We start from the raw sequence: 22715 nt of genomic DNA, 5'->3' as shown, positions 1-22715 counted from the left end.
TCATAGAATTCGTATAATTTGAACTGAGTGTTCATCCATTTAACCCTTGAAGCCCAATCATAGATTTACGGCCATAAAGCTCATAAAAATTACGTGAAATATCCAACTCGCTATAAACCTCTACACGCCTAGCCATCGTACGTGTCTGCCTGTAAGGTGCTCCGTTATAATTGGTGTTCTAAGGCTATGCTTCTCTTCGCTGATCAGGAAGAAGTAATGCTGAAAGTGGAAAAAAGGAGCCATGACATCACTTGGATGCTGTCCCTCCAACTACTTGCCTGCTTTCACTTAGACATTTTTACATGCAGACCAAAATAGATCTTCTAGCCATTGCTGCACGATACGTCGGCTGGAAATAAACAGCAAATAGCGCTAGCAATGCGGCTCAATAATAGAAATGCCAACAATATTGTAAACGAGGGGGAAGCGGTGCAGTATGTTGAAAGTTTCTACTATTTGGATAGCATAGTATCGATTAACGGAGGAGCTGAGGAAGACACAGAAAATCGTCTGCGCAAAGGTAGGTCCATCTTTGGACGGTAACAGCCACAAAAAGCTTAAATAAGAATATTTAACGCATGTGAAAAAACCACACTCTTATATGGCAGTGAAAGGTGGCTAGTTTCGAGAAGTATTACGCAGAAATTACAAAGCTTTATATGCAAATGCCTTCGGATTTGTGTAAAATTTTTTGGAATAACACTATCCACAGCACCTGCTCCTTAGCTGCCCAGCCTTCGCGAGACTAAGATTCAAGTATCTTGGTTCTCACTTCTTTTCTGCGCCTGCTGATATAGCAGGTGTTGATAACAAAAATCTGATGAGCTTCATCAGCAGCATAATGAGGTTAACACAACCGCAAACTAGTCACCGTTCGTAGTCCACAAACACTCACCACTCCCCATCCCTTCCCTATCTCCCCTTTTTTCCTTCAATGGTATCACAAAGGATGAACCAAACTATTTCGTCCAAGTGGGCCCTACTCTCTGGGCAACCATCACTACCTAACCTAACCTAACTATCCGAAATGCGGACTTGTGCCAGATCAACAAGCAAAAACCAATGCAAAAGATGATAAAATACCGTAAATGGCGATGGATCGGGCACACTCTTAGAAAGGACAGGTAAAGTAGAACAGCATTGGAATGGAACTCTCAAAGTCACAGACGACCCGGTTGTCTACGGAATACCTGGATACGTTCATTTAGAAACAGTTAGCCATACGTTGGATGTCGCAGGAAGAGCAACAGTTAATGGAATAAGATATAAATGTTTTGTTGAAGTTCCATGTTCCCAAAAGGAATGAAGAACATTGAGTGTCGACTGCGATTGTTGCGATATACTTACAAATTTATCATGTTACATTTGGACGCAAAGACTACCTTAGAGGATATATCTTCTTCTTCTTGATCTGTGCAATAACCGCTTACACGATTTTGGCCGAGTTCAACAAAGCGCGTCAGTCGTTTCCTTTTCGTACTAACCGTGCCAGTTGCACACACCAAGTGAAACCAAGTCCTTCTCTATCTGATGTTTTGTGCCCTTTTGTTGCCTTTTTCTTCTTCTGCTACCACCAGCTGCTACCGCATCGAATACTTTCAGAGCCGGAGCGTTTGTATCCATTCGAACGACATTATTCTCTGCACTATGTCTATGTCGTCGTAAAGCTCATACAGCTCATCGTTCCATCGCCTGCGATATACGCCGTCATCAACGTGCAAAGATCCAAAAATTTTCCATAGAATCTCTCTCTCAAACACTCCAAGCGACGCTTCATCGGATATTGTATTCGTCCACGCTTCTGCGCATATATTAGGACAGGCATGTTGAGAGCCTTGTAAAGTGTTAGTTTTGTTGGGTTATGTTTAGGTTCCATTCCTCATTTTTTCCCGATTGACTTACTACAGTAGTACGAGGTTGTCTTGATTTTGCGTACTCTATCTGCGACTGTGAGTGCCCAATTTAGCTTCCCATCCATTACAAGTCCTAAATAGTTTACCATTTTCTTACTATAAGCGGTTTCCCCGCTATGAACATCTTTTTAAGAACAGGTCTTTAATGCCTCTGTTTTAAGAGTATCAGATCCGTTTTCTTCGCATTCACTCCTAATACTCGCCTGTTACACCAAATAGACAATCTGTTGAGAGATCTTTGTAGAAGATCCCACAATAGGAGGGGTGCCTTTTATATGTCGGGATTAGAGAACAAAAACAAATTTTAATCATCGAAAATCACTTTATTGTTTTTCAAAATATTCTCCATGAAGATCTATACACTTTTGCATGCGTTTGAACCAATTGTCGAAGCACTTTTGCCACTCTGAATGAGGTACCTCCAAAACATGCATTCTGAATGCCGCAATCGCTTCTTCAGGTGTCGAAAAACGTTGACCTCTCAGTCTGTTTTTTACGTACGGGAATAAAAAGAAGTCATTCGGTGCCAAGTCAGGACTATACGGCGGATGACCCATTAATTCGAAGTTTTGGGTGCTCAAAAATGCACTTGTTTGAGCCGATGTGTGAGAGCTCGCATTGTCCTGGTGAAGAGTGATCCGTCTTTGGCGATTGGTTTTCCTAATTTCTTGGAAGATAACTAGCAAACAAATGGTTGTGTACCACTCAGAATTTACTGTTCTGTGTTGTTCTAGTGGTACGGTTGCGACATGACCAGTTTTTCCGAAAAAACAGGCGACCATTTGCTTGGAAGTGCTTCGTGCGCGAACAACTTTTGTTGGATTTGGCTCATCTTGAAACACCCATACAGTCGACTGCTGTTTACTTTCGGGCTCATACGCGTAAATCCATGATTCATCACCTGCCACGATGTCCGATGTCATAGACGTGTTTCGAAGCCCCGCGATCGTATTTTTTGAGCATTTCCTTCGACCAATCGACAGGAGCGTTTTTTTGAGCGATTGACAAATTGTGTGGGATCCAACGCGAAAAAATTTTTTTGACCGTCAAATGTTTATGCAATATTGAATGTATGCTGTTCCCACTAATACCTAAGATTGTCTCAATCTCACGATAGGTCACATGACGATCTTGCAATATCAGGTCGCGCACAGCATCAATGGTTTTCGGCACAACAACTGATTTTGGACGACCTTCACGAAATTCGTCTTGGAGTGAACTACGACCACGATTGAATTCACCATACCATCGATAAACACTGATCCTTGATGGAGCTTCATCGCCAAAAAATGAATTAAGTTCATCCATGCAATGTTGCTAAGTTAATCCACGTCGAAAGTTGTAAAAAATAATCGCACGAAAATGTTGACGATTTAATTTCATTTTTGGACCGAGATGAATCTTTTAAGTTACTGTAAACAACACAAATAGCGCTGGTTTTTCAAAACATTCTGAGTACGTAAAAGCCAAAAATGTCGAACTTTGCGATACAGCTGTTAGTTGCCAGATTGCAACACCAGGGTTGCCAAATCCCGAAATATAAAAGGCAGAAAGTAGAATAACTTGGCATATCTCCTAAAGCGTTAGCGTAAGCCTTATTAAGGCTTTGACTCTTCTCTTGATCCGTACTATTACCTCCTTAAATATTTTACCCTCTTTTCTTATTTACTATCTGTATACTACTTTCTGTATTATTTATTTAAAATATTTAACTAAAATTGTTCGGGAGGTTGTGGCAGTACAATCGGGCTTACGAAAGGGAGAGCATGATTTTTCTAATACTAAAAATGAATGAACTGTTTTTTCTGCATAGAATCGATCGACTACTGCGAAAATTTTTTTGACTCAACATTCGCCTCTTCTAGTACCGTTCGACATTTATCTTAAAAATACATTTTCCATGGCAGCCGTCCAAAAGTATTCTATGGACGATCTAAATCACCCATCGACAGCAATAATAATATTACTTTCCGAAAAGTCCTGTTTGCAGTGGAGCACGCCTTGTACATGCGCATTTAAATATTATACGAGTAGTTTACTTTAATAGTTAATTAGAAACGTATAAAAGCATTTCGTATGGCACTTTTCACATTTAATCACGCACATAACTCACAAAAATCACTTTCAAGCAACATACAGCCAGAAAAAATTATCAATAAATCAATCTTAGCTTATCTACCAAAATTCACTTGACTTGGTAATATTATCACATTTTTTCAAGAATTTCTCAACACAACTATGGTAAATCCTATAATTTTATACCCTCCTTATAACACATTTGCAGTAACTTCCATTTCACCTTCCTTTTTTCCAACAAAAGTAAAATATAGGAATTACGAGTATTTATATTTTCTTGCAACTTTAAACTTTTGATTTCTGTTATTCAATAGTTTACATTGCACGCCAAGAAAGCTGCTGGAGAGGCGTCGAAGCAAGCCTTAGAGGTTTCCAAGCAGGCGGCTGGTGTGAGTAAGCACACCTTCGATGATCTCACCTATGTGAGTAAATCTACGATTGGCGATTTGACGAAAACTGCCAAAGAAGCTGCGACCAAGAAGGGCATCATTAAAGTGGATGAGCATAGTCATTCCTCGGGACAGCAGGTTGCCACACAGAAACAAATGCAAAGTCCCGGTGGCAATTTTTTTTCATCGATAGGCAGCGACTTCAATGGGCTTGCCTCTTCGACGTCCACCATGTTTTCGGGCATGTTTGGTGGCAAAAGTAAGTTCGCGTGTGCTAACTATAAATTTCCAAACCTAATTGCGCTACATGTACACGCAGAAAACCAGCAGAAGCAACAACAACAACCAGCACATCAGTATCAGGGCGGTGGCAACATGCAACATAAATCAAAGGCGGGCATTAATTTCGATCCATTTCCAAGTCGAAAAGGTCTGGTAGAACGCACACCTCTCATCAAACATTCCGGTCCCGGGCAGACTCAAGAAGACATCACACGCCAGCAAAATCAAGAACGTTCGCATAGTAATTCCGAAAACCAAGCCTTCCTAAGGGATGTCACCACACAAGTATTGGCTGGAGAAGGTGTCGGTTGGTTAAAGATGAATAGGTTCAAAAAGCTCATGGAAGACGAATCCTATCGCACCTTGGTACTTAGTAAACTTAACAAAACTTTGGATAGGAAAATTATGCCTGATGATCATATTGATGATGTGGTAAGTTAGCGTTTTCTTTTAACTTACCCCTAATGTGCTAATTTTTGTTAATAATATTCTCATAGTGTGTACCTAAACCAGTGTGGAAAGGCATGTTAAAATGTCTGCAAGCTCTCACGGCTGGTTTTGAGGCTAGTTACTCAAATTTCGGTCTTGGTGGCATGGCTTCTATATTTCAAATGATGGAGATCGCGCACACTCATTATTGGAGTAAAGAACTTAACGAAACTACCGACATGTCTTCAAGCCTACTATCCAGTCATGCCACAAGCCCCATGGGAAGTCGGGAAAATCTGCGTTCGCCCTCCAGTCCCATGGATTCGCATTCAGGCTTGGGCAGTGAGTGGGCTTCGCCACAAGAATCGCGTAAAAGTTCTTCACAAACTGATCGTGCCGGACCAATGGTTGGGGGAGCAGCAAACTCTGCTTCCACAAGGCGCATGTCATCTGCCGACAGTCAGGATGGGCAGTCCACGACAGAGATGTTTAAGGACATGCTGGCGCAAAAGCGCACAGCGCTGTTGAGCAAACTCACTTCATTCGACTCAGATGTAAGTAATGTGACAATGGTTCGCAAACAGTAGAAGTGTGCGAATTTATGTTTATGGACGTGTGCATATAACGGGTGATCAATCATGAGGTGCTTTTTTCAATAGTTAAAAAAAAACAAAAATGTAAATTATGTTCAAAACCTTTATTTATCATTTGAAAGGACATTCTTTGACATTTACTTTTTGAATATGACTTCATTCAAATGTTGGCCGCAACTACGCTTAAGGTGGTCCATTCTGAAGGTCCAATTTTCAATCACTCGCTCGAGCATTTCGACTGGTATGTCGTGAATAACACGCGTAATGTTGGCTTCCAGAGCTTCAATCGTAGCTGGTTTATCAGCATAGACCTTGGACTTCACGAATCCCCAAAGAAAAAAGTCCAAAGGTGTGATATCACAAGATCTTGGTGGCCAACTCACAGGTCCTAAACGTGAAATCAGCTGCTCTCCGAAATGACTTCTCAATAAAGTCATTGTTTCACGAGCTGTATGGCAAGTGGCTCCGTCTTGTTGAAACCAAATGTCGTAGAGATCATTAGATTCAATTTCAGGTAGCAAAAAGTCCGATATCATGGTACGGTAGCGAGCACCATTCACAGTTACGTTGCGGCCATCATCATTTTTGAAAAAATATGGACCGATGATTCCACCAGCCCATAAACCACCCCAGACCGTTGTTTTCTCTGGGTGTAAAGGTAGCTCTTGAACCTGTTCTGGTTGCTCTTCATCCCAAATACGGCAATTTTGCTTATTGACGTAACCATTGAGCCAGAAATGCGCCTCATCGCTGAACAAAATTTTGCTCGAAAACAGCGGATCTTCTTCAATCTTTTCAAGAGCCCAATCAGCAAAACGGTGACGTGCAGGAAGGTCATTTGGCTTTAGTTCTTGTACGAGCTGTATTTTGTATGCTTTTAAATGAAGATCCTTCCGTAAAATTGACCAAGTTGTTCCATACGACAGTCCAAGTTGCTGAGAACGGTGCCGAATCGATTCATCGCGGTTTTCACGTACACTCTCTGCTACTGCCGCTATATTCTCAATGCTTCTTGCTGGACGTGGTCTATTCGGTCGAGAATTATCCACCAATGAATATTCGGATTCAAATTTGTTGATGGTATGTCGAATAGTGTTTCGCGCGATCTGTAAAAAAAACGCAAATGAAAAAAACTCCTCTTAATTGATCACCCGTTATATGTATATATATTAGCATGTTGCAGTAGAGTTGTTTTATAGAATCATTCATATTGTTAGTTGCACATGTTCTTATTTTTTGAAGTATTACAAAATTAATGCATGACACGCATGTAACGAAATCGATTAGGGTTTTGCGAAAAGTGCTGCATTGAAAGTTGACTTGCTTCCTCTTTCTAAACTATGATATTGAATTATAAACGTTTCTTATTTACTAATGGAATTTCGTAAAATAAAATAGTTTACAAAAGCATGACAGATTGACACTTATTTACAACCAATGCAAAGCCGTCTCCCCCGCCTGTGCTTCTGTAAGAACCCATCCAAAAGTCGAGGATAGTAGCGAGATCCATGCTCAAATCCAATCTCAGTAAAATTCAACGATGAACTTGCTTTAAATGCCACGTCTCACTATTTCACGTTTAACACAGAAAGATGAGTTTTCACCAAAGCCAGGATAAAAGGGTTAATAGATGTAAAGTACCAGTAATATTTTTCCGTAACTTCAAATATGTATTTAGGGGCACTTAATTAAATACAAAAAAAATATTATATGGTAACAACGGAGCAAAATTTATGAAGCACAATCAAATGAATCAGAACAGCGTGTTCGAGAAGGGTTGGGATATTAATTAGCGAAGGTTTGTAATTATTGCATACTTAAGTGCAGGCAGGTATCTGAAACTACTAAGAACACTGACCGACAAAAATGAACTCTTAAATTATCACTTGTACTTTTTTGGTATTTTTTACTTTAATTTGAATTATTTTTCCTAAGGTGAATTTGGCTTGTCTTGGCTGGTCAAATTATAGACAATGTCGTTTCTAATAGTCCCTTCTATGGGACATAAAATTGTAGGACAACGGCGACACACTCTGAATTGGGGCAGGGCTCGGTCAAGCATTTAACATGGGATGCATGTACGCGCTAATTATATGGTTATGGTGTCTGTACCAATGCTGTTTCATCGAAATATTACGTAAAGAAATGGATATCTTAGGGTTCGTTTCTTTTTAAAGATCAAATCTAGAACATGACAAAAATTAATTTATATTTTAAGGGTGCGCCATTAAGTGTTTTCTTTGTAAAAATTCAAACAAAAAGAGGTTGTCTGTAAAGTCGGTTTACTGATGATAGTTTAAGGGGTTTATAAGGTCAAAAAAATCCTTTTTTTTCGTTTTAAGCGATTCCTAATATATTTCAGAATATTCACACAAAGTTACAGAGCCTGCTTCTTAATATTTCCGTAGATACAAAGCCAAAGGTAGGCGAGCGTTAGGTAGTTACGCTGTGACCGGACAGCTATAGTACAAACTTTATCTTCTTTTCTCTACTTTTCATTTTTATGATTTCTTTGAATTGGCGTACATGAATGAAAAAAAAACTATCATAGCTTGTTCCCTTCAGTATTAAATTATCTTCTATTTGAACTAACAAAATAGATAAAAAAAACATTTTTCAAGATTTTTATACCAAGTTGAAGTGAATTTTTTTTTATAGCCCACATTTTTTTCTTTGAACCCTCCAGAAAGTTGAAATTTTGGAATTTCTCTCAGTTTTCTTAGTTCATCTAGAATAAAAAATCATGATAATTAGAAATTCATTTGAATTTTTTGCTTTAGATAATAATTACGAGCTGTATCTTGTACGCCAGTTGGAAACTCCAGCGTTGCAGCGCTCTACTAATTTCTATGTTAAACATTTTTTTAACTTATTTTAACCAGTACAAAAATTTTTTATACTTTTTAAATGTTCATTAAAAGATAGAAAAAACTTTGCAGTGCTAAATTAATTTTTTCCTTAAAAAAAAAAAATTGCGAAGAGATGCAATTTTTAGACCTCATAAACCAGGCTCCCCCCTTAACGCGACAACGTCATAAGAAAATACTGATGTAATGGTTGCAATTTTCAAAACAAAATTTTAATTTTATTTGTTTGATAGATATTTTGTATGGATATAGGGAAGGAGGTAAATGGAATCGCAATGGAATAGGTCAAGTTACATTTACCCAAACGTGAAAAATGACGAAACATTTATCAAATTCATGAAAGATATGTTCAATTTCGATTGTGCATCAGACGTTAATAAGTCAACAACACTAAGAGGCAACATCATCGATTTGCCTTTTTCAAGACACTTTACACCCGAAACACCACCTTTCATTTCCTACTTTTCCTATCATCGTCCTATTCTCCACAGAGAAATGGTTCATTACCATGCACACAGGAAGAGGGCATATGCAAATACAAATATGTGAATTTATATCAGTGCTGTCCAAAATGAAAAATGTGAGTGTATAAGTGAGGACGAGAGAATGGGAGCAGCCCAGTGGGAAATTTAAACCAAAATAAATAAATATTGGATTGGAGTAGAAAATTTTTGTGGGAGGAATCGGAATGCCTTTTGATATTACATCTATAGCTTCCTTTGAACGACTTGTAACATAAAAGGCATTGCAAGTCGCCAAAGGCATTTTCTAGCATAAAAAAGTTCTCACAGGGCATTATATTGCATACACTAAGCGCCGCGGACAAACTCGGTGTTTATTCGTTGCTGGTTTGCTAACGACTGAACGATGGAGAGTAAGAATACGTGTGATCAATTGATGTATGGGATGGACAGCACTGATTTATATACATATGCGCATATACATACATATATACGCTCACTTAAGGGGGGATTCTACTGTAAAAATCAAATTTTTATGGATTTTGTTTTCATACTTGTATTAATTTATTTAGTAAAAAAAAGTTTAGGGTTACATAAACACAGGTCTTGAGTGTACAAAAAAATTTTTTTAATTTATTTTCATTTCAAAATGGCAGCTGTACAGCCGCTCCCCCGAAACGCCTTTTGAAATCTGCCCACACTGTCGCGCATTTAAAAAAAATCTGAAATGAAAAAACCAAATTTTTTTTATTATATATCATTATTTTTAGTTGTTAAGCCTATTACTTGCAAAAAAAAAAATTTTTTTGTAAAATTTTTGAAGTTTTTTAAAAAATCGACATTTTTTTGTTGTCATTTTGTTATTAAAAAAGGGGTTATAAATAATAAATTTTTTCCCACCATAGCTTTAAAAACTAGTAAATATTGTTAAAAATATACTATCAAAGTTTGAGCTTGATATGTTAATTTTTCACGGAGCTGTGATGTGGGCAATTTTGAAAACGTGGTTTCGAGAAAAACACGCATATGACCGTAAACCGCTCGAGCGCTCAGTTTATACCTGCTTTGCTAAAATTTTTATAACTTGAAAACTATTCAAGATTTCTTTTTAAGATTTTCATGGAACATTCTGGAGTTGTTTCTGAGTATGTTTCAACAAAAAGTAAAAAATCGATTTTTTTTAAGTTTTACAGTAGAGTCCCCCCTTAAGTAGGAGAGAGCAAGATGTCGAACGTTGCCGAATGCGGGGGCCGATTGTGCTCTTTGTCGTTCGTTCCGCGCTTTCGCTTGCAGTTCATGCAAGGTAACGACCATGAGCAAGATATCGACGATTGAGCAAGATAACGACACATTTTTTCGTGCGTGCAGCCGGCTAAATCGAATTATAAGACGTTATCACGTCAAAAACAATTCATTTTTTACGATATAATATTGGTTTATTCGAAAGAACAAACATTCACATTATTTACGGTACACGTGGCTGCCTTCGCTGGCTTCGCAGGAGCGCATCGTGTTAACCCTGTTTTTCAAGTCTTTGGTGAAGGTTTCTGATTCTATCTAACGAATGGTGAATATCAACTTAAGCGCCTGAATCTTTAATGGATTGTTCCCATAATAGCTGTCACTATCTAGGTATTTGGTCTCGCTAGCTACATGGACCGCCCTATATATTCATGAACATTTGCATCGGCCTCAACCACTGAACGATAGCAGCAGAAGTACGTGGATGGAATATGTTTGCATTTTTACATAAAATTTTCCAGTTGCTATAATACTCGTGTTCTATCTGATTTTAAAGCCTACGAACTACTCTGAATAGCACTACGTACTTGACGTGCATTTTCTAATATTTCCGGTTGAAAAAGTGGGACCTTGTGTTGTGTCCAGGGTGGGCGACGGTTGCACACGATGGAAAGTTGTTTAGTCTCCGGATATACCATTGCTGCGACGTCAGCTTTGATGATGCATTAGGCCTTCTAAACCACTTTATCCGCCAAAAAAAAATGTGTATTCACATGCCCAACATTAATGTATGCAATTTTTGCGAATGCGTTCAGTATAAGTGGAGTAACAAGTAAGGAATATGCACCGATTCGCTAGAAAAAAATCAAACGAGGTAGAAGTTTTTATGCTGACTGCTGACTACAATGGTGCAAAGAATTTCGGAAAATAACAATGGAGGAGATACTGAAGGTCAAAGACCAATTTTATGCATTTCAAAAACCGCAATATCTAGAAAACTACTTGACCATTTTTTGACCTCGTTGGAAAGGTATAAATACCTATTTTTGTTTTTGTGTAGAAAATACAATTCTTATGAAAAGACACGAAAAAAGTCACATAAAAACATTTTTTTCGAAAATTTTCCCAATTAATATAATTTAAATATAGATTCATTAGTATAATTCCATTTAGTATAATTTAAATATGCATTCACGAAAGAATACATTCATAATAAGGGTTTCAGCGGAAAAAACACTATTTTTGGGATTTTTTTTCTTAAATATGGATTGAGCAAATTTATTTAAAACTTTGTACATTATTAAGCATACTTTTAACTATATTCTGTAATTTTTTCTTGCGGAAATACTTAAAAATAAGCCGGTGACAGACCATGTCCGGGAAAGTCTTGAAAAAAATAACATTTTGCAGTGATCACTGTATCTCGGTCGGAAATTATCTGAAACTAAAACCAATTCAAATTTAATCAAAGTATTATTGAACCTTCGCTCCAACGTGAAAACTTCTATTTTCAACGAAAATGTCCGCCATTTTGTGGGCGTGAAACCTCCTTCATGTCAAAAAAATATAAACTAAACGTTGGGGGAGGCAGTTTAAATGAAGAAAATGTGTGCCAAGTTTGGAATGAATCGGTCAAGTAGTTTAGTTAAATGGCAGTGATCACCAACTTTTAAAAAGTAGTTTTGAGGAAAACGCGTTTAAAAGTTTAAGAGTCAGCCGCGCTGCCTTCCCGAACGCTCGCACCTGTCAGAGCTAAGACGAGAGACTAATTGGACAATAATTCCAAAATTTCTGCTCAGATCGGCTTAAAATTTTGGGAATATATTCTTGAAATGTTAAACAATAAGATAAGACAAAAAAAAAAATACCAGTCTAACGGTTAGACGCGATAGAAGTGAAACCTTCCGTAAAACAAACTGAGAGAGAATGAGACGAAAGCAGCATTAGGGGCGGGATAATTATATGTTCATTATAATATTGCTATAAAGTTCATATTTTATTTTCTTCATTTTATTATTATTCATCCTCAATGTTTTCAATTTCAACAAATGATACGAGTGGCTTATGATAGCTAAAATATGATACAAATGCTTTGCTTTCGATGTTGTCAACATATCTTTGAAATACCGTGTCAATTGTTGTTTTTGAACGTGTTGTCGATTCAGTGCGATTGTTACACATTTTTAAATTGAATGTTGTATTGAGAAAGTCAATTAAAGGAACCGCTGTGTCCAATGCAAAATTTACATTAAAATCGCCACTTAAAATCATTGGAACTTTATCGTAACCTTTTCTAAGTATCCGCGATACTTCTGGTGTATACTTTATTAAATTTTCGTGAATTAATTCCGTGTTGCTATTTATTGATTGATTCGGTGAAATATAAATTGACACAATTAAAACTATTTTTCCATTGCTCAATCTGGTTTCGCATGCACATATTTCTCCCACTTTAGAGAGCTGAACAGACAGTGATTCTAGTTGCTGTGCATTCAGATCTATCTGTGGAGTTACAATACAAGCACCGTCATTTTGATTGTGGTATATTGCAACACCGCCTGCAATTGCGGTAAATATTTAAAAATGAAAATATTTACGAATATAAAAATACGGATGCAATACAGCACACGCGGTTGCTATTATGAGCGTCGTAACGCGTATATTACACAGACGTACTAACATACACACAAACATTCGTAGGACGCTTGGTCTAAGCAAGTATTAGGTAGTGTAGTATAGGTATACATAATGCCTTCTCGCTCACCGTGGCTCCGTAATACGCAGGCGCGCACACATACATACTAGCATACATACAAACATACAAACGTATGACGCTTGAACTAAACACCAAAGCAAGTAATAGGCAGTGTAGTATACATACTACAATACTCACTATACTAGCGTGGCTCAGCAGTACGCAGCCACACACATATACGTATATCAACATATAACGCTTCGTAGCCAAGAGTGTCGCTTTTTCGTTTCATCGAGTCTCAAATCACTCCCAACGATTCTAAAGAAGTTTTCACTTCAAAAATCGAGTTTTTGAAAGTGCAAACCCTTACCCCCCCTGAAATATCTAGGGCGCCAGCGTTGAACGCTGACTTATAGGTCTATTTCGTCAAGAATTCAACCATCAAATATAACCTTAAAGTCTTTGTAGTAGTAGCAGTAACAAGACACCCTGTGCGTTAATAGTGCTCTGTTGCAGTTGCAAAAGCAATTTAACACATTTTATGAGAAAATCACTATTTCACTTTTGTGTGTACAAGCACTCGCTCGCGAACTCAAGGGCTGGGTGTACCTTAGGGCGGGTCGATTTAAAAATCGCTTATTGCTCTGTGAAAATCGTAAAAATATCACCATTTTTGGCCTTTACATGAAAAAATCAGCTAAATGGCTATGTTTTTTTATTTATTTTTATTTTTATTTATTTATAATTTATAATTTATTATTTATTTACAATATAATATTATCTATTTTTTCTCATAAGAAATTTATTTAGTCAGAACATATGTAAATGAAAAAATTAATTTAAGTGAGTTATAGAAAAGAAACTAAAAAGTTCGACCCAAATTGGAGGACATCAAAATTCTAGGTTCCTTCGGCAAAGTTTCTTATTTTGATCCCTAGAATATGATTTTCACAGAGCAATGGGCGATTTTTTTGCCTCCCCACAAATCGACCCGGCCTAGTGTACCTGCTCCAAGCCAAAGTATAGCTCCTGTATCCTTAATTATACATAAAGACGTAGAGAAATAAATCTTCCAGCCTATCCCTTGCATACTCTGCCTACTATATAACTCGTATAACCCCACCACTAAATAATTTAACCTCTATGTATTACATACTTGAGTTTCCTTGCGCCGATTAGTTAATTTCTCGGCTTGTCATTTGTTTGTAATTGTTCAATCATATGCATATGTACATACATACGTGCCACGTTTTGTTGTTGCTTGTTGTGATAGAGGATCAATGATTGAATTGCATCTTGATTTGTGGTATCCATTCCCAGGGTGCCGGCTCCACAGGTGCTCTGTCTGTTGTTAGTGATCTCCTACCTGCTGGTAGTTTGAATGTTCGTATGCCCGCTAGTTGTCGATCAACGGTATCCGATACCGAATACGAAAATGTAAGTATGATTTCAAGTGTAATGTAAGATATTTAAATGTCTCATTATTTCAATTACTTCTCCATTCTTTTAAGTTATTTGGATTTGATTATGCAAGAAAACTAATAACTTCGAATGAAAGCTCTAGCGTGCCCTACTCTTAGATACTATTATAATTTGTGTGAAATGAAATAAATCTTGCATTTAAAGAACACGAAACTTTAAAACTATCCACTTTGCCTTGTCCTTAGTATTTTTCAATATAAATATCGAAACTTACTCTTCATTTTATTACCATATACTCGTATGCATTTATGTACTCAATATTTACTCACTATCTGTAATGCATGCCTTTTAGACTACAACATCAAAGGATTCCAAACGAAGCTCTGGAAATATTTGGTCGGGTAAATCAACACTCAGCGCCGGTTTTCGCTATACAGGAGGACACTTGATCAACACCTCTTCCTCGCCATCGCCAGATAGTCCAAGAGTGTATCTCTTCGAAGGCATGATTGGGCGCGATCGTTCAAGTTTGTGGAATCAAATGCAATTCTGGGAAGATGCGTTTTTGGACGCAGTGAGCCAAGAACGAGATATGATCGGCATGGACCAGGTGAGGGAGACTTAAAATTTGGATAAGACTTTTGAAAACACTTAATTTCAAATATTCCCGTTTTGAGTCAAAACAATGGAATGGATGTCAGCGGCTGGGAAGTCTTTTAGTATGTCGGTATACGTTTTTTTGAGATCACATTTTATTGTGCAAAACACGCCAACTTCCTTCTGTGCGATATTCTGCCCAAATAAAGGGTGGCGTAAAATTAATCGGGTGGCGCAAAATTAACCGTTCAACTTTTTACTAAAACAAAAATTATTTTGAATGACGGAAATATTTATTGTGACCCTTACGTGCTCCATTGCTTGTCTGTCTGTCTAGCTCACAAGTGTCAAATATGATTGCCGTATGACGATATTTGCAAATATTATAAATCTTTCCATAATTGATGAATTTTGCGCCACCTGTTATGAGCAATGCAATAAATCAATCGCTTCAAAAGGCCAGGAGTTGGCTGTCAGTCAACTTGGGTGCCAGTGAACTTGTGGGAAAAACACTTTTCGGTGGCCCAAATAATCGCTTAAAATGCGAAAAAGAATCTGCGGAGGTCATGTTTTTCGGTTCGGTTTACAATTTGCCCTTCCACATATGGCCTCATAATGCTTCTGTTTGAAATAAGCAATCGCTATTTTGGAAACAACCATCGTAGTTGAATGGGTTTTTGCGTAACTACGATTCGAGAGAGACCGGTTTTGAAATCCACTGTGAGCATGAAACACCAAACCATAGAACATTTTTTTGTAATAACCGAAGTCCCGCGATAGGTAATGGTAAACCTCCGAATGTATTCCTGCCATGAAAAAAGCTCCTCATAAATTGTCCGCGTCAACTATATTTGTATTCACATACAAATATCTCAAGAAATTGGTTCTTCAAATAAAATGCTTGGCTGAAAGTTATAAATTTAAAACCGAAATGTGTTTCGTGCGAATTTAGTTGAAGAACCTGCCTTTCCGCCGCATTACCAATAAGAGTTAGACTTACTTGGACAGCATTCCATCAGCCACTAAAATGATTTCTTCTGCCACAGGGTCCCATAGAGATGATGGAACGCTACAAATCACTTAGCGATGAAGAACGTAAACGTTTGGAACACGACGAGGATCGACTACTCTCAACAATGCTGTACAATCTCACGGCTATACTGGTAATGCTTGGCGTGAACAAAGAGGAGATACGCCGAAAAATTCGACGCCTTCTGGGTAAAAGTCACATTGGTTTGGTTTATTCCACCGAAGTGCACAACGTTGTAGATCAAATAAATAATCTCGTGAGTTGCCTAGCTTACTTGTTGTGTACGTTTTGATGTCGTATATAATTTCATTACTTTCTATTTTCACAGAATGGCAACGACATCGACCTGAAACCGCTCGGTTCGAGACTTCTGCATCGTCAGAGTTTCACCATACATCCGGGTTCAGATGCCAGCGGGCCACTTCTATTCATGGAGGTGCGTGACGATGGACTTGTGGTACGCTCTGTTGATGGCACAATCGTTGAACGTTGGTTCTATGAGCGTCTAGTTAACATGACGTATTCGCCCAAAACTAAAGTGCTCTGTCTCTGGCGCCGTAATGGAGGGCAAATACAGCTCAACCGTTTCTATACTCGCAAGGTAGTTTACTATTGATTAGCTTTAACCTAATTTTTTTTATTTTTTTATGGATTTTTTTTTAATCAAAAACAGTGTAGAGAACTTTACAACTGTATCAAGGAGGCTATGGAACGTAGCGGCACTCCGAAAAATGTGCCTGAGTTGGGCGGCGAGTTCCCAGTGCAGGATATGAATACTGGCGAGGGTGGCCTTTTGCAGGTGTGCTTAGAGGGGGTTGGTTTGTTGTTTTCCAACAGCAAGGTAAGTGAATTGATTTTCAATAGATATTTATGGTGCATACCATGTATTATTTGTTCCTTAAATATATAGTATAAAGAATGCAAATATGCATCAACGGTGTAAAAAGGATTTTAGGTATTTGTGGGAAGATGTTAAAAATCATTAAAATTTTAAGTATAACCCGAAAATCTTTAACGCCTGTTTTCAATATTATTTTACTTAATTGTTATGGTTTCTGTGAGATTATGAAATTGTAAAGCTACGTCAACGAACTTCTTTTTGTTTTTTTTCCGTTCTTCAACTTCAATATCTTCTTTGTTTTGTGTTCACCAAAGATAAAGATTATTTATTTTAAAAAGTTCATACATTGTAAAGTTTTTCATACGAAGTTCTTATTTATGTATAAAAGCAAGGACCTTCTCAATTTTCATTACAATTTTTATTAGAAATCAATTAAAATTGAAAAGAAAAAACAGAGTTTAAGAGATGTTGAAACGTGCATTGCGATGCTGAGGCTTTAATAGCACTTTCGACCGATTTAGCGCCAACCATTGGAATCAGATTGAATTATTTTGTAGTGTTTGGGTTAATTTGTAACTCCATATATACTTTAATTTTGCACAATTTTTATTTGTAGATTTATCTATATATTACTACATATGCTGCAACGGCTGATAAGTGGGCAACAAATTTTATTTCTAAATCTTAAATAATGCGACTAAATAAATAAGCGAATAATATCAGAACTTAAAAATATGTACTAAAAGGAGAGCTCCCTGGTATAAACTATGCTAGATTGACCGACAGAAGTGTCCTTTGTTAATTTTGCTTACAAAAAAATGTTTCATATAATTTTTTCCTATTTTTCTAATTTTAGTAGTTTACTAACTCCGCCTTCCCCACAACAAGCGTAAGTTTAAACGCGTGGGGGATGAATTTACCGGTGTAGCTCTATTAGATGCGCATTTTTTAATATAAAAATATTTCTTTAATAATTGAGAGTTATGAAAAATAGTTTATTGAAATAAAAAATGTAAAAGTAACTCCCCTTCAAAAATACTCGTATATCTTTTTTTGCCAAATCTGTCATCCAACCACCTTATAACATTTCGGTAAAAACTTAAATGCTGTTCAGCAAACGCGCTTCTGCTTTATGAGCACAAATTGTAATGACGACCGCTGTTAGAAAAATGTTTTTCTTAATTTTGGTGTTTTCACCGAGATTCGAACCGACGTTCTCTCTGTGAATTCCGAATGGTAGTCGCGCACCAACCCATTCGGCTACGGCGGCCGACAATGTTTACCTCCTCGATTAATTTGTGGTTCAAATGAAATAATTGTTGCGACGCTAAATATCCGTCTTGTTTCCAAACTCTATATACAACCATAGAAATCGTCTGAATGTAACCAACGCAACAAGTAGGCAAGATTGGAACGAGCGGAAAATCTGCACCGAAGCTGGCGCCTCTGTCTTCATTAACAGCTCCAAGATGAAATCGGGAGTCAGAGCAGCGGTTTTCTCTAATAAGCCAATTTATCTATTTCCTTAAAATTACCGAATACTGCTAGTGCGATCAAGTCTTTGTGATCAGGCATGCAAAATGCTTAGGGAACGAGGAAGCAAGGGAGATAGTAACATTTTCTTCAATAGTCAAGCCGCGATCAAGGCTCTGACGACGTCATAGTGCAGATCCCTGCTAGTCAAATCCTGTAAGTAGAAGATTAAATATCTGATCTGGGTTCCAGGACATAGAAACCTCGAGGGTATTGAAATGGCTGATGAGCTTACCAGGAAGGGGACTGGAATGGTCTCAGAGGCCTCCTACCCGGTCATCGGCGCCCCCTGACTGTTGTTAAAGGGGAAAAAACTTATTTCTCAGGAAAGCGTAGAAAAGATGGAGCTCCATTTTGCATGTGCTATTTTTCGAAAACCTTTTAGCCCTACTGCAATGGAAGGAGGATCCAGAAAGTCGTGGGAACTCTATGCCTTTCAATTTCCAAACTCGTAACTCTGTTTACCGGTCATTGGGTGATCGTCACATACGCGGATAGGTTTACCATTAGATAACGGCCTGTCGGAGTTCTCATAATGGTATAGAAACGGCCTTTAACCTTTTCGGTCCGAACGGGACCTATGTGTCCCGGTATATGTTCGAGGATAAAATACTAATCGGGACATATAAGTCCCATTCAAAAACACTGACGGGACAAATATGTCCCAGCCCCTCCCACCACCCCTTTTTACCCGATTCAAATCCTGAAGTGATGGAATGCTTTTATTCCCCCTATTGTAACGATTGAAAACGTAAAACAAGTTCGCTGAGGTAACGGCTTTTCGGATCGAAAGGATTAAGTCCTACTAGGGTAGTGCCAGAGTGGTACTTCAACCATTTCACTTACCTACTCTTGCTGGCCACTTTGATGAGTACCCTTAAGATGCGCGCAGCCGCTGCAGGACGTCAAAATATAACTTTTCACTTTTCTCAATCAGCCGTTTTCCATCCACCGGCCCTTGTAGATTTTAAACAGCGCGCCAATTTTTCACTTTTTGTCAACGATTAGAATAAATCTGACAAAATATCAGAACTTCGTATTTTGTGGTACTCCGCATACACACAAAACTATCCTTAAGTCGATTCAGCGGAAGAGATTTGAAGTTAGAATATTCCAGTCGCCTGAAAGGTAACAGTCATTGCCTCAGGCGGAGTTGAACCGAAATTGAAATAAAGCCTATTTATTCCCCTAAACTGTCTGCATTCAAGTTGATTGTGAAATCTCCAAGAATTCGTCTTAAATTTTTGGCGGCTAGGGTTCTTAATTCCACTAAAAATATGCACTTATTTATGAATTTTTTTTGGAAAGATGATTCATGTAAATTTATTTATCCAATTAGTGTACGGTAAACTCATATTTCAAAAATATTTTCAAAAATTTTCACAAGAAAATATACAAAATTGAGCCATTGACAGCAGATCTACGCAGACGTCTCGAAAAAAAGGCAATTTGCCGTGGACAGTTTTTCTCAGCATTGGATCATCTGAAATCAAAAAATCAAAGAGTTTTCATTAGGTAATCAATTGTCCGAGGTAACCCTGTTGAGTTTTTATTAAAAAAAAATTTTTTTTTGTTTTTTTTTTTTTAACATTTGAAGTAGAAGTGCGATTTTTAGACGATAAATCACATTATATTGTTCATTGTAAAATAAATAAAAATTGAAAAAAAACCTCCCAGGGTTACCTCGGTAATTATGTAGAGAAAGTGTGTACAAAATTTCAGGAAGATCGGTCGAGTAGATTCAGAGAAAAAGTGTCCACCGACTTGAAAAACGTCGTTTTCCAGAAAATCGATTTAAAGTTTTCTTTGGAGGTAGCCGAGTCGGAGCGGCCAACGGTTATAATGCTCTAACTTTGTGAGTTTTGCACCGATTGACTTCAAATTTGGACACAACATTCTTGAGATTATGTACATTCATTTTCTCAAATAAACCAAAATCGATTTGTTTTTTACCCTAAACCAAGCAAAGCGTGCCAGTCGTTTCTTTCGGGTGCTAACCAGCGCACCTTCGACACACCAAGGGAAAGCAGGTCCTTCTCCACCTGATCTTTTGTTGTGAAGGCCTTTCTCTTCCTCTGCTACCACCAGCTCGTACCGCATCGAATACTTTCATATATCCATTCGGACGACATGACCCAGTAAGGAAGCCGCTGGATCTTTATTCGCTTCACTATGCCTATGTCGTCGTAAAGCTCATACAGCTCATCGTTCCATCGCCTGCGATACTCGCCGGCGCTAACGTGCAAAAATCCAAAAATCTTCCGCAGAATCTTTCTCTTAAATTCTCCACGGACGCCTCATCGGATGTTGTCATCGTCCAAGCTTCTGCGCCATGCGATAGGAAGGGTATGAGGCACTGAACCTAAAATAGATGTAAATTATATTTAAATAAAAATAAAATGTGAATCAGTACTTTGTATGACTACACCGAGCATCTATGACACCTTGCAGTGTGCTTCTCATAACATGAATAAATTTTCGAATATTATAGTCCTGGAGCATACTGTACCATTCCTCAAAAATAACGTTTTTGAGATCTACTCGCGCTTTGGAGTGTTGCGTTTTTGCAACTTTTTCTTTAAATATGCCCACAAATTTTCCATTGGATTAATAGCCAATTGAAAAGTTTACCGTAATAAAAATAAGTCGCATTCTGACTATATGAGCTTTATGTTTTGGATCGTTGTCCTGGTAGAATTTAAACTGAGTTTTCTTGTCAACAATGAAGCTAAATTTTTTTACACTATTTGTAATTTTTTTCTTTGTGGCGGTGAGGTAAGGTTAAAAATGTCTTCGCACGTACAGCGACCGACGTCTCCTGCATCGAACGGTGTGCCATTAAATCAGTCCCTTCTCTTCCTCTCCTGGATCCTTCCTCTGAACTACGGTAGGATAGATAGGAACGCATCGAAGACAGAGAAGGTCCAAGTAGGTATTCTGATAAAGACTGGATAGTCCTCTCCGTTCTCTCGCCAGAAGATCTACAGATATATATTTGTCAAATGGCATTGCAGAATATCCAAATATTGTCATGCGTACATCTAATCTTCTACGGGTATAAACACCAAATCACCCCTTCTCATGCTGGACAAACATTTGCACAATTTATTATATTAAAAATAGTTTGTCGGGTTAAATAAAACATTTCTGATAACTGTTGTGCATTTTTTCCGATTGTATAATTATAATAGACCAACTGAGTCACCTCAAACGATGCCCGTTTTCCAGGCATTTTTGTGTTCGATTCGATATTTTGATCAACAAATCACTCTTACGATCACTTTATGACTGACTGATGTCTAAGGCATGTGTTGCAACTTAGTGAGATACAGGGTTTGATTGAAAAGTAATGAGCCTTCCCGCGCGGAGCGTCTGCCAAGCGATCAACCGAATCGGCTGGTGGGGGAAAATGATCGTTGGACCTTCCCCTTCCACTAGAAACCGGTCCCAGTTCGCTGGCAACAGCGGTGCAGTCAGCATCGCTCCGCGCGTGAAAGCTGTTTTGAAAGTGTGTTAGGATTTTGCAGTGGCGAAAATGCAGCGATCGTTGGAGCAACGTTACTCGATCAAATTTTGCGTAAAGCTAAACAGTTTGTACCTCCAGGAAGCACTGTTAACGGGGCATTTTACAAAGAAGTGCTCCTTCGGCTGAAAAACCGCGTCGCCCGAGCTCGGCCCGACCTCATCAACAATTGGACCCTTCATCACGACAATGCGCCGGCGCACATCTCCTTCCTCTGCACCTCTGCATTGGCCAAGATGTGTGTTTCGGTGCTTTCCCACCCTCCCTACAGCCCAGACCTGTTTCCTCCGGACTTCTTTCTGTTCCCGCGCTTAAAAAGAAAGCTGAAGGGGAGGCGTTTCGACTCCATCGAGGCGATCCAAAAAACTGTGACAGCCGAATTGAACACGATTCCGGCGGATGAGTTTAAAAAAGGTTTCCTGCAGTGGAAGGTCCGCTACCAGCGGTGTATTAACGCTCAAAGATCCTATTTTGAAGAATATTAGTTGTATAAGCCAAAAGGTTAAAAAAAACTGCTTAAAAAAATACTTTTCAATCAAACGCTGTAACGTTATGTCGAATCACCTTAGTAATCGATGCCGATAATAGATATGTAGATATGTCATTGACAGCTGAGAGAAGTATTTGTTTTGTTTTTGTTAAGTTAAAACTTTTGTCAGCAATATCCTTCAGAGATGAAAAGTATACCGATCCCAGGCAGTTGTAACGCGTTCTGCTTAGAGCAGGATAAATTACACAGTTCGCTTAAATTACACGCCTCTTTCTGGACCAGCCCTATTTTAGGTATATGCTTTCCTTTAACTTCTTGTGGAGTATAACTGT

General features: G+C 38.1%; 1 protein-coding gene across 1 annotated transcript in view; it reads left to right on the top strand.

Moving 5' to 3' along the window:
• LOC129238828 (MAP kinase-activating death domain protein) overlaps window positions 1-22715 on the top strand; it is a 69597-nt gene that overhangs the window by 18333 nt on the left and 28549 nt on the right. Inside the window, exons 12-19 of the mRNA XM_054874021.1 lie at window positions 4304-4637; window positions 4698-5092; window positions 5158-5643; window positions 14268-14384; window positions 14722-14979; window positions 16013-16252; window positions 16325-16597; window positions 16670-16837. Coding sequence (XP_054729996.1) covers window positions 4304-4637; window positions 4698-5092; window positions 5158-5643; window positions 14268-14384; window positions 14722-14979; window positions 16013-16252; window positions 16325-16597; window positions 16670-16837 — 2271 coding nt within the window. The remainder of the gene's footprint in view (window positions 1-4303; window positions 4638-4697; window positions 5093-5157; window positions 5644-14267; window positions 14385-14721; window positions 14980-16012; window positions 16253-16324; window positions 16598-16669; window positions 16838-22715) is intronic.

Source organism: Anastrepha obliqua, chromosome 2 (genome assembly GCF_027943255.1).
Source record: "Anastrepha obliqua isolate idAnaObli1 chromosome 2, idAnaObli1_1.0, whole genome shotgun sequence".
Taxonomy (NCBI): Eukaryota; Metazoa; Arthropoda; class Insecta; order Diptera; family Tephritidae; genus Anastrepha; species Anastrepha obliqua.
Note: the sequence above shows the minus strand (reverse complement) of the source record. Positions and strands in the feature narration are given on the sequence as shown.